We start from the raw sequence: 14,071 nt of genomic DNA, 5'->3' as shown, positions 1-14,071 counted from the left end.
CGCCCTAAAAAGGTTTACAATTTATGGAACATGGTTATTGTGGTGCGCCCACGACCAGCCCTGGGTGCGCATCCGTCAATGGGGACGTACCTCATCACCCTGTCGTGTCATATTGGCACCTAAAATGAAATTTGCGCGAAGTGTATAAATGCAAAAATTTTATTCCGCGTAATGAACACACCCACCAAATATTTGTCAATTTTTCGGGAAAAGAACTGTACTCATTATGCGAGTGAGTACAGTACTTTTGATGCACGGGTGGCATAGGACGCTCGCCGTTCGAAAGACGTGTTCCGGCCACCGTGCCGGCAGAGGAAGAGAAATGGGGCCTTGCTGTCATCCCACATCCGAGTCCTACGGCTTAAAACTTGTCGTACAAAGAAAGTTTAGATGAGAAGTTACACGGACCGCAAGCGGGAGAAGGAAAACTGCCCCACGGAGAGTGGTTCAGACGTCTTGGCTCACCACGTAGCAGTTGTGGTGCTTGCATAGCTTGACATAGAGGGTGTGAGGTCCCAGCCGGGCGGCCGGATGACCCCTGGGCACCACCAGGGGCAGCTTGGGACTGGTCAGCACGGGCAGGTGCTGCAGCGTCTTCTCACAGCGCTTTACCGTCATCCAGAACCTGAAGCGGAAGGGCCAAGGCCGAGCAATGCCACGGTGTCTCGAGTAAAAGATGGCAGAGAGGCACCGAGGATGCTTGTACAGAAATGCACAAACAGCTAGAGATAAGGCCAGTTCACACTCTCGTAACCGCTTTTTGCGCCGCCTATCGGGTGGACCTGGAACACTTCTGATTAGCGCATAATTAGGCCGAAGGTTTCCCAGAACTTGTGAGATCTTTATGACAAATGGTGTCTTATAACATTGTCACGATTACCTCAAGGCCACGGTAAAAGAATGGTGCGTGAAATAATAAAAAAATATATACGAAACATTCATTGTGTACTCGATAGGTGGTGCCTTAAAGCTAGCGCGTTAATTAAGCGCTTACAAGAGATCGCAACACACTCGTTCACAGCCAAACGCAAATCTGTGAACCAGGTTATACACGGGAGTAGAGCTAAATTCTACGCTACATTATACGTTTCTCAGATTACATACGCCAATGAGCAGTCAAACAAAGTCAATTTGGGAGTTTTACGTGCCAAACCAACAACGGGCATCTGGCATGCCCCAGCGGAGGACTGAGGGTTAATTTGGACCACCTGGGGATCTTTTGACGTGCAACCGAAAGCTCAGTTACACGGCGCCTTCTCCGCAATAAGCCTCCGTCAGATTGTGAGCACCTCGGCCGGGATTCGAACCCGCCGATGAGCAGAAGTAAAGGAGACGAACAGACAGTGGCAAAAGACCTCTTGATCTATACAAACAAAAACTGCCATTTGTTTTACGAGGAGAGTACCTGACACCACAAGCCTCGGCCTCACCTCAGGTCTGTGAGGAGGGTGTCTAGCTTTGCCGCATCTTTGTTCAGGGCCTCTTGGATCTCTCCAATCATGGGAGGATCTGCATGAGGAAAAACCCATGTTGAAAAACAGCGCAAATAACACACGGACAAGGAGAAGAAAAAGAGAACACACAGGACGAGGCGTTGTGTTTTCAATATAGATTCATACCGACTAGCCCAACTTTCAATCCGAGGAAAAAGCCGGAAACACTTTTTGACTGTCTATCGGGATCGCAAGGTTGCAACGCGGACTGCGGCCAAACGACGTCCCGGGCACCAGAAACCGACGGTGGCAAGTGGGATAAGCGCAATGAGGCATCCAATATCGCAAAAAAACAACACGGCGAACATATTATCGTAAAGCGGGCATGCGAGAAAAAAAAACACGAAAAAGGCAAGCTCACCGTACTGGGGCACAAAGGCCAGGAAGTATCCGGTGTGGGTGTCCACGGTGACGAGCAGGTTTTCCGACTGCATGCAGGGCTGCAACAGGGGAACCTGCAGCATGGCTGGGGAACCCAAAATGGGGCCTGAAACGCAACAACGACCGCGCTGTTTTCATACCGTTCAAAATGGCTCCTTTGTTTCCGGCTTCCGGGAGCCGAATTGGGAGCCGAGAAACGAGCCGATTCTCGACAGCACTCACATTCGGCGGGTCCCACGACCGAGCTGCGGAGTCTGCCACGAAGGTCGGACAGGCGCTGCTTGGTCCGGATGTGGATCGTCTGGATAAGAAGCTTCTCCACGGACAGAAACTCCGACTGCAACGACAACGTACGCACATGGTCGTCGCAATGGGAGTCGTGACTCCGGGGCTCCCCCCAAACGCCTTTTATACGTGTTACGGAAAAACGTCGGCGAGCTTGAACGTGTTACCGAAATCTCACCGACGAGCTCCTGCCACAAAGCCCCTCCGCTGTTTTAACTTTAGCGGAGCAAACGCTGGAGAGGAGGCGGATGGAGAAGACCACCCATTTTCTCGAGCGGGGAGCTTTCTGGCAGGGGTCCAGCTGTTCTTAACCTGCAACAGGCTACGGTGGCACTCGTGACATTATCAGACAGACATCTCAAAGGCTTTTACACTAAAGACAGTCGAGGAACTGACTTAACCGATCCCTGTCAGTAGAATGCGAGGGGTCGGGACAGCGATCTGGTTTGTCGATTGTGTACTCGCTCTGCCCTGAAGGTCTACAAAATATCCGCACAACGCAAGTGGTACGCTTCGCTCCCACCGCTGCGTTTTCACGCCTTCGTCCCAACAGCGCTGCATACGCCGGGCCAGCTAAGGGCGAAAGATGGCAACCTTGATGGCCTGGTCGGCCCAGACAGCATCCTTGTGCGGAAGCGCCGGGTTGTGGGTCACGCGGAGAGGCTTCCTGGGATCCACCGAATCCACCTGGATGTTCAGCTGGTAAGACTGCTTCTCCTTGCTGAACTGGTCCCTGCGGGCAAAAAGAGAGGAGCCCTCAACACCATGGTAGAGTCGCGAGCTGTCACGAAGTACCACAGCTCCCAAGCCTCCAATCAGAGTCGCTTGGCAGTGCAGGTGTCGTAGCCGCATCAAGATAAACTCGTCATCTGGAGCTCCTTATTAGAACTAGACTGGATGCGCCTACAAGCAATATAACTCCGTATGACGTTGCACTAAAAGCTATGGACTCCAAACTGGCGGGAAGACTTGAAAAAGAACCACCCTGTAGCCTCAATGCGGCAGTCAGCACTGCACCAAGAGGTTAGAAACTAGAAATGTCAGTAAAACTGACAGTGAAAGCAAAGAGCTTGGAGCTGATAACAGATGCCTTTTCAGGGTGACGTAAAATGAAGACAAACGCCTTACTTTGATGAAAATCCATTAATTGTCAGACGTTTGTCCAAGGGATCTCGTGCCTTGGCTAACTCAAGCGGCACGAATGCGGTGCAATCAACCAAACGACAAGTTCAACTTTCTGAACGCAGCTGAATTGTGAAAAAAAAGATGGTTATTAGGTCAGTTGCAAATCAATTATGCATAATAAAATTCTCTTTATGTATCAGTCCTAGTTTTCTATGACGCAGGATTTATACTAACAATGTGGCACTTGCAGCATGCTTTTCTCCCGTGGAGATCGCTTACCTCCAGTACTGCACAACCAGATTTTGCCCTGGACGATATTCATCGACGCGGACGAAATCTCCGAGTCGCTCGCGGCAAAGTCTTGCAAGCTGAAGAAAACAAATGTAATCTTTGCTGTGGTGACTTATTTCAGAGCCAAAAAGGTGGTCACCTTGAAGAATACTTATAAAAAAAAAATATGTGGACAACCAATGGAAAAAAAAGTGTGTCGTAGGCACTTACCTGAGAGTGTATGACCTCTAGTTGTAGACTCAAGCAAAAAGAGTCTATTGAGTGCAAAGTTAAGAATCATTGAACGCAGCAGAGGTGAATGTCCAGGACAAGCCTCATTCATTCTACGCGAAATTCCCTCGAGGCAAGTCCCGAACACCACAGAAGAGCCCCCGTATATGTTGTCCTGCCTACAACCACCGCCCAGACAATAGCACAACTGCAACAATGAAACATATTGCACGTATTTCTTTGCAAAGTAGCCTAAAGTCAAAACCAATAAATAAGCCTGTGCTGAAGCTTCACTGTTAAGCAAAATTCTGAAGCAAGCGACAAAAGCGTGACCTAAGAAAGCGAACTGTTGCAAAACAGACGGAGGCTATATTTTTCAGAATTAGGGGCTACGTGCAATAGTGGTATACAAGTGGAGCTCCCAAAGAGAATCACCCCATCCTTCTCTCCGGCGCTGGTTCAAAATGAATATCTCTACTCGGCTTGACACACAAATGAATATCTGGAATGTTATATCGGCAAAAAGGAAAGTGGTGCAGTAACAATCTCCGCCTCCGGGAAAAGAGGTGTAAGAAATGGTGCGAGCCTACTTGTACCCTCATTGCATGTGGCCCCTCAACTGTTCCAGAGTAGCATCCGCACAATCGAACTTTTCGTACTACGCAAAACGGGTGCCGGCAAGGATACGCAAGCAGTTGTAGAGCTCGTGCAGTGGCTTCGGGTTGTCGACCAGGCGCGACTGTATCAGCTGGTGAATAAACTGGATCTGTAGTGAATGTACCAGGGCACGGCAGTCTGCACAAACAAAATAGGAATACGGTCAGTGTCTGGAAAAAAATCGGAAGTACACTCATCCATTAGGGCTAGCTTCTCTCCGGGCACTGTGACAATGCGGAGCGCAAGTTCACTTGGTTTTTGCAGGGGTTGTGGTGACGTCAGAACATTGAGCTCCGATTGGATCTCATTGAAGGATAGTGGGTAGACCTCAAGGCGGCTTGCTTTGAGGTCAACCAACTATCCTTCAATCAGAACCAATTAGAGCTCGGCGTCATTCTGATGTTACTGCAAATCCTGCGCAAGTAGCAGACGACTTGCGCAGGACGTGTGCATAAGAACTCCAAACATGCTGTCACAAACTTTGGCTTTGCATGATCCCACTGCATGGGTGTTTTTTTGCACGCAATCCACCGAAGACGAATTTCTCTAAATCTGGAACAAAGCCCTACATTTTAGGCACAAAGAGAAGAAAAACTGGACGGACCTCCGGTGTCCTTGTCTTCCACGAGGATGTCGATGTCGAGCAGCCTCCAGGGAATGTGCGGTCCATCTCCCATCAGCGTCAGAGACACCTGCACATTTGCACAGGGTTAGAGCAGAGGATGTGGTGAAAAGAACTAGTGCCAGTGATATGCAACAGGTCCGGTGGGTGAAGTCTCGTAGCAAGCACACTTTCCCAATACAGTCTGGATGTATAGTAGGACTCCTACTGTAAACACCTCAAGACACCTGCCCTGCTGCTGCCATGTGGTTAAGACATTTCTCACCAACACTGTTCTATTAGAAATCAAAACAGAAACAGCTTCCGATACACAGCATGTCAAACTTCAGAACTGTGGCAGGCTGTGAAAAAGGAACGAGGTCATAATGGTATGTTTGGGTGCCAATAATTAAATTTGCCACTGTGGAGCAATTTCTGATGTTTTTCACAAACAGAATTCCAATATATTTGCACAATAAGTTTTCCTTGACTGTTTTTAATGTGAGAAATTAAGTCACCACAAAATGCTCGGTGGTTCATAGTGCTATGCGACAAGAATAAAGCAAAGCATGGCCCCAGAAAGATGATTTACTGCTCTTCTAAGAAACAAACTGTTTCAGTAGCACGCTGCTCGACTTGGGCACCACTCGTAAACTCCAGCCACAAAATCCTTTTTTTAAAAGAAAAGCGAAGCCTAGCAGAAGTAATAAAACAAACAATATGAGAAGAACTGACCTCAAATTCATGTTCCACGTGAAACATCACCCTTCCATTTTCTGGAAAACAAAGACCATAAAGTCGGCCCATTAGAATGAATGAGCATTGCCCATTAAATAAAGCATGCACGGGCCACCACACAGGAGATCTAGTGAGGAGGGGCATTGGTAGACGAGCATGTTAGTGCACCATAGCTTGCAGCAAGTGGAACGAGAGCTCGCACTGCAGAAGCCAAGGATCCCGGGTTCAATCCCGACCCCTGCCCCTCTGGATCCGGATGAGCATCATACCGGTGTGCTGTCGTGTATCGCTACTGCGTGATGCATGTTAAAAACCTCAGGCTAGCGGCAGTACCAAACTGGCGAGGTTTCTCAGCCACAGAGGTGACACCAGATGCCCGTCGAGGGTGACTCACTTCCCATTGTATGAACACGCACTCGACACAATTAGTTTTTTATCTAGTGAAAAACTCGAGGTCAACCCACCAATGCGAAGGGACCTCATCTGAGGTGGCAGATCTGAGGACACCAGGCGATATTGGATGATTTGATTTAGCCGAAGCAACGTTGATCTTCTCTCCGACGGAGTGATAGGGTCTGGTGGTACGATTTTGTCCTGCCAACAAAAGAATGAAATAAAAGGTTTCGGCTGGTTTCTGTCCAGAGACCATTCCAATATCTAAAAATCCACAGCCCAGCACCGTAGAAGGCAAACCTATCATGTGCAACGTGCGTCAACACCGAGAACCGCACTGGCCAGATGTCTGTTTTTGGAATGGTCTATAAGGCTTTAACGTGAAACAAAGACAAAAAAAGTGCTTGTCGATGCCACGAGTTGTTTAAAACCAGGATGCTAAGGTTACCCAAAAAGGCCTCAAGGTACTGCTTAAAGGGATGGTGAACCGAAATTTGGATTTAAAAAAAACAATGCTGGAGATGTAAGCTGGGCACTACAAACCCTACAAGACTACTAGTAGGGCGATATCTCAAATGAACGGCCGTATTTTTGGAAAAAAAAAGTCGAGATTGAACCAGGCCGATAAGGCGCGTGACGTCAAGATACCTAGTTTTCTCCTCTCTTCACTTCGCTCCCTCAAGGCCGCGAGGCGGAGAAGAAGCGAGGCCGTTCCCTCTCCTTCTTCAAGAAACATGACGTCAACATTCCTGGCAAACGCGCCTCTTTTTTTTTTTAATACGGCCATCCGTTTGAGATATCGCTGTATGAGTGATGTTTTAGTGTTTGTAGCATCCCGTTGCATGCTTTTGCATCCAGATTTCGGTTCAGAATCCCTTTAAAGGCCGACGTACAACCTCGGTTTTCTGCACAGAAGAAAGTCCTCTTAGCGCTCCCCTCTCCTAAGCTGCGAGGGGAGCCAAGTTGGGGCAAGCTAAGCAGTGGAGAGGATATGGGAAAGGATGAGGAGGGCAAAAGTGGAAAGCACGAAGTGTACGTCGGCCTTTAAGGACTATGACATCTGATAAAATGACACATGGCGGCTGCCTTTTCTCATAGCAGTCTTAAAAATCAAGTTGCACGATACCACAACCAATAGCTTAAGTTTTAGAAGAAGAAAAGCGAAGAACTCAAACATAAGGACAACAGAGACAACTTCTCAGTCTTGGGGTACTGAGACATCGGCACATTGACAGTGCTTGCCTCAGTTTTGAAATGGTGCAGTTTCTACGCCAAGTTGCTGCAATTGCTAACGTCAGAGGACTCGTCCTAGCTTCACAGGTAAGCAGGGGAGATGACAAGGCCCTCTGGCCCAGAGGGTACAAAAAGAGGATGTCCTTACACGGATGCAGGTCGGAAGCCTGGAGTAGGTGCCTAGGGTCAAGACCTCAACCGCACATGGTATGTGGAAACTGGGCAGCCTGCACAAGAAAGGAAATAGAAAAGCATCAGTACCTAAAAGCAACTTCTACACAGAAAAAAAAGAAAATACAAAGAAAATTTTTTTTTAAACAATAGGCAGTTTTTTTTTTTTTTTTATATCACTGCTGATACGATCATTTACTTAGTCCGTTCTGAAATTATCCAGTCCAGCCATGCACATACTTCTGTAATTTTAGCACCCTAGAAACATATAAATGATCAGGTGTCGACACTCTGCAAAGGAGAACACTAAACAATCCACATCGCAGGAGTTCTCAAATTCAGTTCCGGTGACTCCAATACAATTTTTGGTCAAGTGCCCAGTGGATGATCTTAAGTGCTTTTGACAGGAAATTGTGCCATGTCATTATCCAGCTTCCTCACCTGGCTTGCACCAGTGTCTCTCTCGCCATCATGGCCAAGATGTCAGCAGTCTCGACAAACAGCAAGTTCTGCTTGTCCAGGAATCCCACAATGGCCTGCAAACATTATTGCCAGCTGTGTTTTAGGCAAGCTAGAACAATGAACATCATACTACAAGCACGGTGTACATTCAAATATCTATTGGCCCTCCTTCTGTACTGTTTTACGTATAAGGCATGAACACCAGAGTAATTTGAAATTTCTAGCTGAAAGAGCAAACAAGAACTACCAACAACCACCAATGACTGGCACAGCAAAACATTGTAGAATAAAGAATGGAAAATTTAAGGCCTGTTCACACATACAGTGGAGAGCTAAGTCAGCGCCACGTTCGTGCTCAAAACAATGCTCACGCAGCGCTTCCTAGCGTGTGACTTAGTTCTAATATAGCTTGCAATTAGCGCTTTAGTAGCGCCTTGTTAGCGCTTCAAGAGTGCCTTATTAACGTTTCAGTAGTGTCTTGTTAGCGCATCTTGTACTGCAGTTACTGCTGAAAATTAGCACGTGCACTGCGGTTCCCATTCCTGTGGTTGGGTGTGCATCAGCAGCCCCATGGCGGACATGTGGGACGCTGAAATAGAAACGCAACAAATGCTCTTACATACGCAATTAGTGCACATGTGTGTGGACGGCTTAACGCCCAAAAGAGCCTTCTGGATGCGCGAAATCTTTTGCCACCGAGATACCGACCAATACCCGGCGAACCTTGTTTCCAGGCTGAGGGACCAAGACATACAGCTCTTTTGAAGGTGATTACTTTTTAACTGCGTGTCTTTGAAACCAGGGGCACGCATGTCAAATAAAAAGCGATGAGGTATTACCCAATCAATTAGTCGCTCAAAGTCTATGACTCTGGATCATCTGCCCAATTGTTTGCTTGGAGAGCAGCTTTTTTACTTCCTCTTCTTTCACCACTAAAGGAAAAACAACAACGGAATCGCCGTGCACGTGCTATTCCGCAGCACCAAGCACGGCATAAGGAGCGTGAGAGCGCTTGCACTGCACTGCTGAAGCGCTATGTCACGTGCAAGTTGGGTCAACATGAGCGCTGCTTCCAGTGCTCACGAGGCACTAACTTAGCGCTCCGCTGTATGTGTGAACTGGCCTTTAGTCTGCCATGATGCACATGAGCATAAGTTCTAGATCCTAAAAGGGTTGCTTCTCAATCAAACAACAGAGCTAGACAATGTTGTCACTAAATTTCTGCAGCCAACCTTATCGTTAAACCACCACTGCCACAAAACTAAAAAAAAAAAAAAGAAGTACTGGTACACTTTTTTTGAACAAATTTACTCATTCAAATAATCCAACGGGCTGGACAACAGCACCCAAACTGAAGTAGCTGGAACTTTGCATTATGTGTCACTCACATATTGTCCTATATCATTGCAAATTGGTGACACAAAAAAAAAAACTTACGGCACATTTCTCCACCTTGGTGGCACTAGCAGCCCACTTGACGAGCGCTAACAGACGTACGAAGAGCTGCCTCGTGCTGCTGGCAAACTGCACAATCTCTATCTTGCGTTCCACATCCGTCTTACGGGGCAACCTGCATGGATAGATGGTATTGGACCTGTATCTGTATTGGATCTGTATTGGGTGGTTACTTGCGCCACCTAGCCTACAACATTAGTCGTGTGCCAGGGCTTGCAGAACATTGGTAGTGGTACGCCGTAGTATCAAGAAACACGAAGCTAATGGAAGCCACACGAGAGATTTACTGATTTCATTCATTATTCTCCCCTAAAGCCCGACAGGCATCTGGAATGAAGCCAGTAGAATTACTCCCTTTTCTGATAGTCCCAATGGGAGGTGCAAATCTAAAGAATCTCTAATGAGCAGTACCAGTACCACCTAGAAGACAAGCTCTGTACATTACGTCATTGTTGCTTGATCCCCACAAGTGGCAAACATGCTGAAACTCGACAAGCGTATGCAAAAAAGTGGTGGGCGCACGCACCTTGGCGTCACCATGGCTAGCATTGCGCTCGTCACGAGAGACGCAAGACGCGCGTGCGGCAACGCAGACACGAGCTAATAGGCGCCGCGTGGCTCCGCTACTAATAATATTCTTGGAACTAAGGTTTTGTGCCCATTGTAGATTATCCTATGCCCTCTCCACCCTCCCCCAACCCCATTCCTACAAAGTATGAAAAGTAAAGAAAAGAGTTCCCTCCCTCGTGAGAATTATGCAGGTCAACCTTTCTAAGGGCCCATAACTTTATGCAGGTAAATAAAAGAGACTGCAGGTGGAGCTAATCCTCTAGTCAAGGCTGAGTTATACAGATCTAATGCATACATGGCTGGCTACTTTGATGCCAGAATGCATCTTCATAAACAAATTTTAAAAAATAATTTTTTTTAACATTATGAATAACTCATACTGCATATTTCCTTGATCTTTCTATATTACCTTCACACAAGGTGTGTCCTATGGGATGAAGGTACCCCGTGACCGAGTTCCGTATGCCCGTTCGCGCTTTTTGATTTACGACATTTGAACGCAGTGTTTCATCTGAAGAGGAACAGAAGAAAGGCACTGGTCGTTACTAAGGGTCTGAAGATTCTACGACCTGAAACTTGAGGCGCAGAAGATGAAATACTCAAAATATATACTCTGACGCATAGAACTCGATCAACAGAACTTAAAGCATAAAAAGAAATGTAGCACAACACCAGACTTACAATTCAGCAAGCACAGTCAGTTCGTGGTACGTCCTTTGCAGAATGAAGTCGATCAGTCTCCCCAGGGGAATGCTTCCAGCCCCTGGGGAAGTGTTGGCGATCTGCATGGCCATCGCCTCCAACGATCTTCAATGCTTCACTGTGAAAGCGAAATCGACTTGGAAAGTTATTGACATTATTTGACAGCGTGAAAACGCTACATTTAAGAGAGGGCGGCATTAGTAGCGTTGTTGGAGCACGTAGATTTTTACCTAGCACGTAAATGATACTCGATCGATTTACTGGGTCTTAGTCGACATAATCTTTCAGATTTGACAGGTCGGTGCGGTTAAAGTGGGCTACTACTTATTGTTATTTTTTTTTAAGTAACACTGATAGCGCGGTTTTAACATGAGCACACATAGAGACGATATCATTGGAAGACGATAGCCTTTCCCTGGAACCGACAAATTGAAACGGGGTTTTCCTGGCAATGATGTTTGGTCAACTCACTTTTGAACTGATTGATATGCATGCAAACAGAGAAAAATCGAACGCAATAGAAAAGTAGACATGGCGAACGCAAACAAGCGAAGTTTCCGTCAGTGGTCTTCCATACAGCCCCTAGATGTGGACTAAAATAGTTGAGGCTCTTAATGTACAAGAAGATTACCAAAACGAATGAACATCAACGATCAGCTTGCGACGTCACAGGTCAGTCTTGGGCTCAGTGCGGACAGAGCAGAAAATATACAGGTTTTCCAGCAACCAAAGATGCTACACATAGTAACGTCACTAAAATGAGACACAGATCATATAGGATGTCTAAGAATAAATAATTAAGGTCGCCTGTAGCGACGGAAAAAAAAGCCCACAACGACCCACTATCAACTCGGAGCTGCCATACTGGCGTACCAACCTACCAACCTAGCCAAACCCAATGTTGCCAAACGAAACGCGAAAGTGAGCAACACTGGTAAAACAAAATTCTTGAAAATACTAAATATTAAAAGAAGAAACTTATACTTGTAGGTTTCATTATTTTAAATTAGTTTATAACTAATTTTTGACTGTTAGAAACGCGGTTGTTTGGTTGATAACGAAACTTGCTGCCTCTCTTGCCCGAAAGAGGACGCCAAAACGCGCGCATAGGTAGGGTGCCTACATGTCTGTCTGTCTCAGGGGTCTCAGGGTGAAGACATCCATTGTTGCCCTGAATGTGCCAGCGCGTGACGCTCTCGCGCACTCGCTGCGTGACTTGGGCGGTAAAATGGCGTCTATGCATTAGCCAAAGCTACGCGCTCGAGCTGAGTGACACCAGATTGCGCGCGCTTCAAAATGCATAAAAAAACGATTGGGCGGTAAAATGGCTGAGATGTCACCACTCAAGCAAAAGCGCGCGTGTGTATGAAGGCACTCTACGCATAGGAAGCGAGCATGCCGGCCGTGTCGCGGCGGTCGCCTATTGTTCGCCGCACTGGTTCTAGACCTGTGCGCCGGTCAAAAATCGCCGGCGGCGGCGCGCCGGTGTTTGTACCTCCGGCGGCGACGTGTTGACGGCGCGGGAATCAACGGATCGGCGGCGGCGTGGCGCGGAAGAGGGGGGGAGGGGGGGTGTAAATTAGAGGGTGAGGGGGAGAGAGAAAGGAGTCGAAAACAACATACAAATACCATAAAAAGGAACACACTTTTTTATTTTATTTTTTTCTGGAGAGGTAAACATAGCCTTCGCTGGTGAAGAGTGCGTCCGTTAGAAGAATCAGGCACTTCGGCGTCTTGTTTATTCTCGTTTGTGAGAATATGTCGCCGGCTGGCAGCCGCGCCGCAAAATCCTCCGCAAGACGAGGACCGACGGCAACAGGTATTTTATCACCGCGTTCCGCCTCACCACGCGCTTGTCGCACGCCCCGTGCCTAACAAGTCGACCGAGCACGTCCTTCGATTTATAGAACTCGTACTCATTCGGTACGCCGCAAGCCGTCATCACCGACAACGACAGGGTCCCAACCTCTCGTTCGGCTTCGCGGTACTTCGCCGACAGGCATTCAGAGCGTCCCTAACAGTACCTTAGGCTCCCGAAGCTAACGGCTTTGTCGAACGCGCCAACGGAAAAATCCTTCCATGTCTGCGCGAAAGAACGTCAACGGCGACATCGACCATTGGAGCGATTATCTCGAGGCAACCAGCTTTTGAGTGAACCAGCAGCCGTACGCCAGACTCCAGAGATCACTGCTCGAACTCCTGTTCAACTTTGTCCCACGTCGACCAATGGAATTTTCCCCGCTTCCCGACGAGGTCGGCGACGTCCGCGCGAACTGCGACGCTGCAAACGCGAACCTCTCTTACCTCCACGGCATGAAGCGTTCCTACGATGCAAAACATAGACCAGCTCCATACAGCGTCAGGGACAGGGTATGGTACACGAACGGCCTTCCTACCTCGAAACTTGGCCACTTGGCCTGCTTTTCCACGGACACTTAAGTCATCACCAACGTGAACAATCAAACCTAGACCATTTCCAGGTTTACCCCGCAAGGCACACCGGATTGCCGCAGAGCTGCCGCACGATAGCTCTTTTTTTTTTTTTTTTTTTTTTTTCACGACCAATCTGCAGCGATTGACGTCGATTTCAACCAACTCGCCTTGCACCGCAGCAGATCCTCCGATTACAAGCGCATCACGCCGACGCCGCCCTCCACGATGGCTAGACGCATAACAGAGGATCATGACAACATTAACAAAATGTGCGAGGGCGCAAGGATTTTGAGCTCGGGAGTGTAAGCAAATACGCTGGCGGCAAAGACCCGTAAGGAGAGCCTCCCCGACTCGACCGGATGGGAGCTCGACTTCGACCCCCGATGCTGGATCCCGGCGTGGAAACGAGAAAGAAGGACCCCTAGAAACACGATGTGACACGAACAAGCCAGGCGTGTGGATCAAAATAAAATACGTTTGAAAGAAGCCTGAAAACGGACGCGAATATAGCCCTCTTGTATCAAATTATTTCACAAAGTTTTCATTAAATCGTTTTGCGGTCTACCAAACCGTTCAGTCCGTTATAACACTTTAAAAACACTGGCGAGCTGACTTCCATAGTAACGGGAGACACGAAACGATAAAAATAACGCACAAGACAACAAGCCTCAAACACAGCTTTTATACCCGTTTTCACGTCAAGAACTCTGGTAAAAAGAGTCCGACTCCTTGCGAACTAATTTCCACCTTTATGTGGAGAACTAAGATATATGTAGCTGGATTCTACTATATATGTTATCAAGACGTACACGTCCCAGCGCCAAAATCATCGCTTTTTTCTTCGACAACCAAATCTCGTAAGACTTTGCGT

The 14,071-nt window shown here is 47.6% G+C and overlaps 1 protein-coding gene across 3 annotated transcripts in view; it reads right to left on the bottom strand.

Moving 5' to 3' along the window:
- LOC8035696 (mediator of RNA polymerase II transcription subunit 14) overlaps positions 1-11,630 on the bottom strand; it is a 46,073-nt gene extending 34,443 nt beyond the window's left edge. For 2 of the 3 annotated variants that reach the window (XM_040209642.3, XM_040209643.3), the window contains exons 1-16: positions 11,418-11,630; positions 10,747-10,886; positions 9,478-9,610; positions 8,020-8,114; positions 7,556-7,634; positions 6,246-6,375; positions 5,779-5,819; positions 5,047-5,134; positions 4,473-4,580; positions 3,786-3,829; positions 3,564-3,652; positions 2,754-2,892; positions 2,097-2,211; positions 1,855-1,980; positions 1,431-1,509; positions 466-625 (exon numbers count right to left, since the gene is read on the bottom strand). In XM_040209642.3, the coding sequence (XP_040065576.1) occupies positions 466-625; positions 1,431-1,509; positions 1,855-1,980; positions 2,097-2,211; positions 2,754-2,892; positions 3,564-3,652; positions 3,786-3,829; positions 4,473-4,580; positions 5,047-5,134; positions 5,779-5,819; positions 6,246-6,375; positions 7,556-7,634; positions 8,020-8,114; positions 9,478-9,610; positions 10,747-10,859 (1,539 nt within the window). In that variant the 5' untranslated portion in view covers positions 10,860-10,886; positions 11,418-11,630. The remainder of the gene's footprint in view (positions 1-465; positions 626-1,430; positions 1,510-1,854; positions 1,981-2,096; positions 2,212-2,753; positions 2,893-3,563; positions 3,653-3,785; positions 3,830-4,472; positions 4,581-5,046; positions 5,135-5,778; positions 5,820-6,245; positions 6,376-7,555; positions 7,635-8,019; positions 8,115-9,477; positions 9,611-10,746; positions 10,887-11,417) is intronic. The other variant, XM_042294085.1, reaches the window with a different exon arrangement.
- Between the last annotated feature and the right edge of the window lie 2,441 nt (positions 11,631-14,071).

The sequence above is a fragment of the Ixodes scapularis genome, unplaced genomic scaffold (genome assembly GCF_016920785.2).
Source record: "Ixodes scapularis isolate PalLabHiFi unplaced genomic scaffold, ASM1692078v2 PGA_scaffold5__190_contigs__length_132052651, whole genome shotgun sequence".
Taxonomy (NCBI): Eukaryota; Metazoa; Arthropoda; class Arachnida; order Ixodida; family Ixodidae; genus Ixodes; species Ixodes scapularis.
Note: the sequence above shows the minus strand (reverse complement) of the source record. Positions and strands in the feature narration are given on the sequence as shown.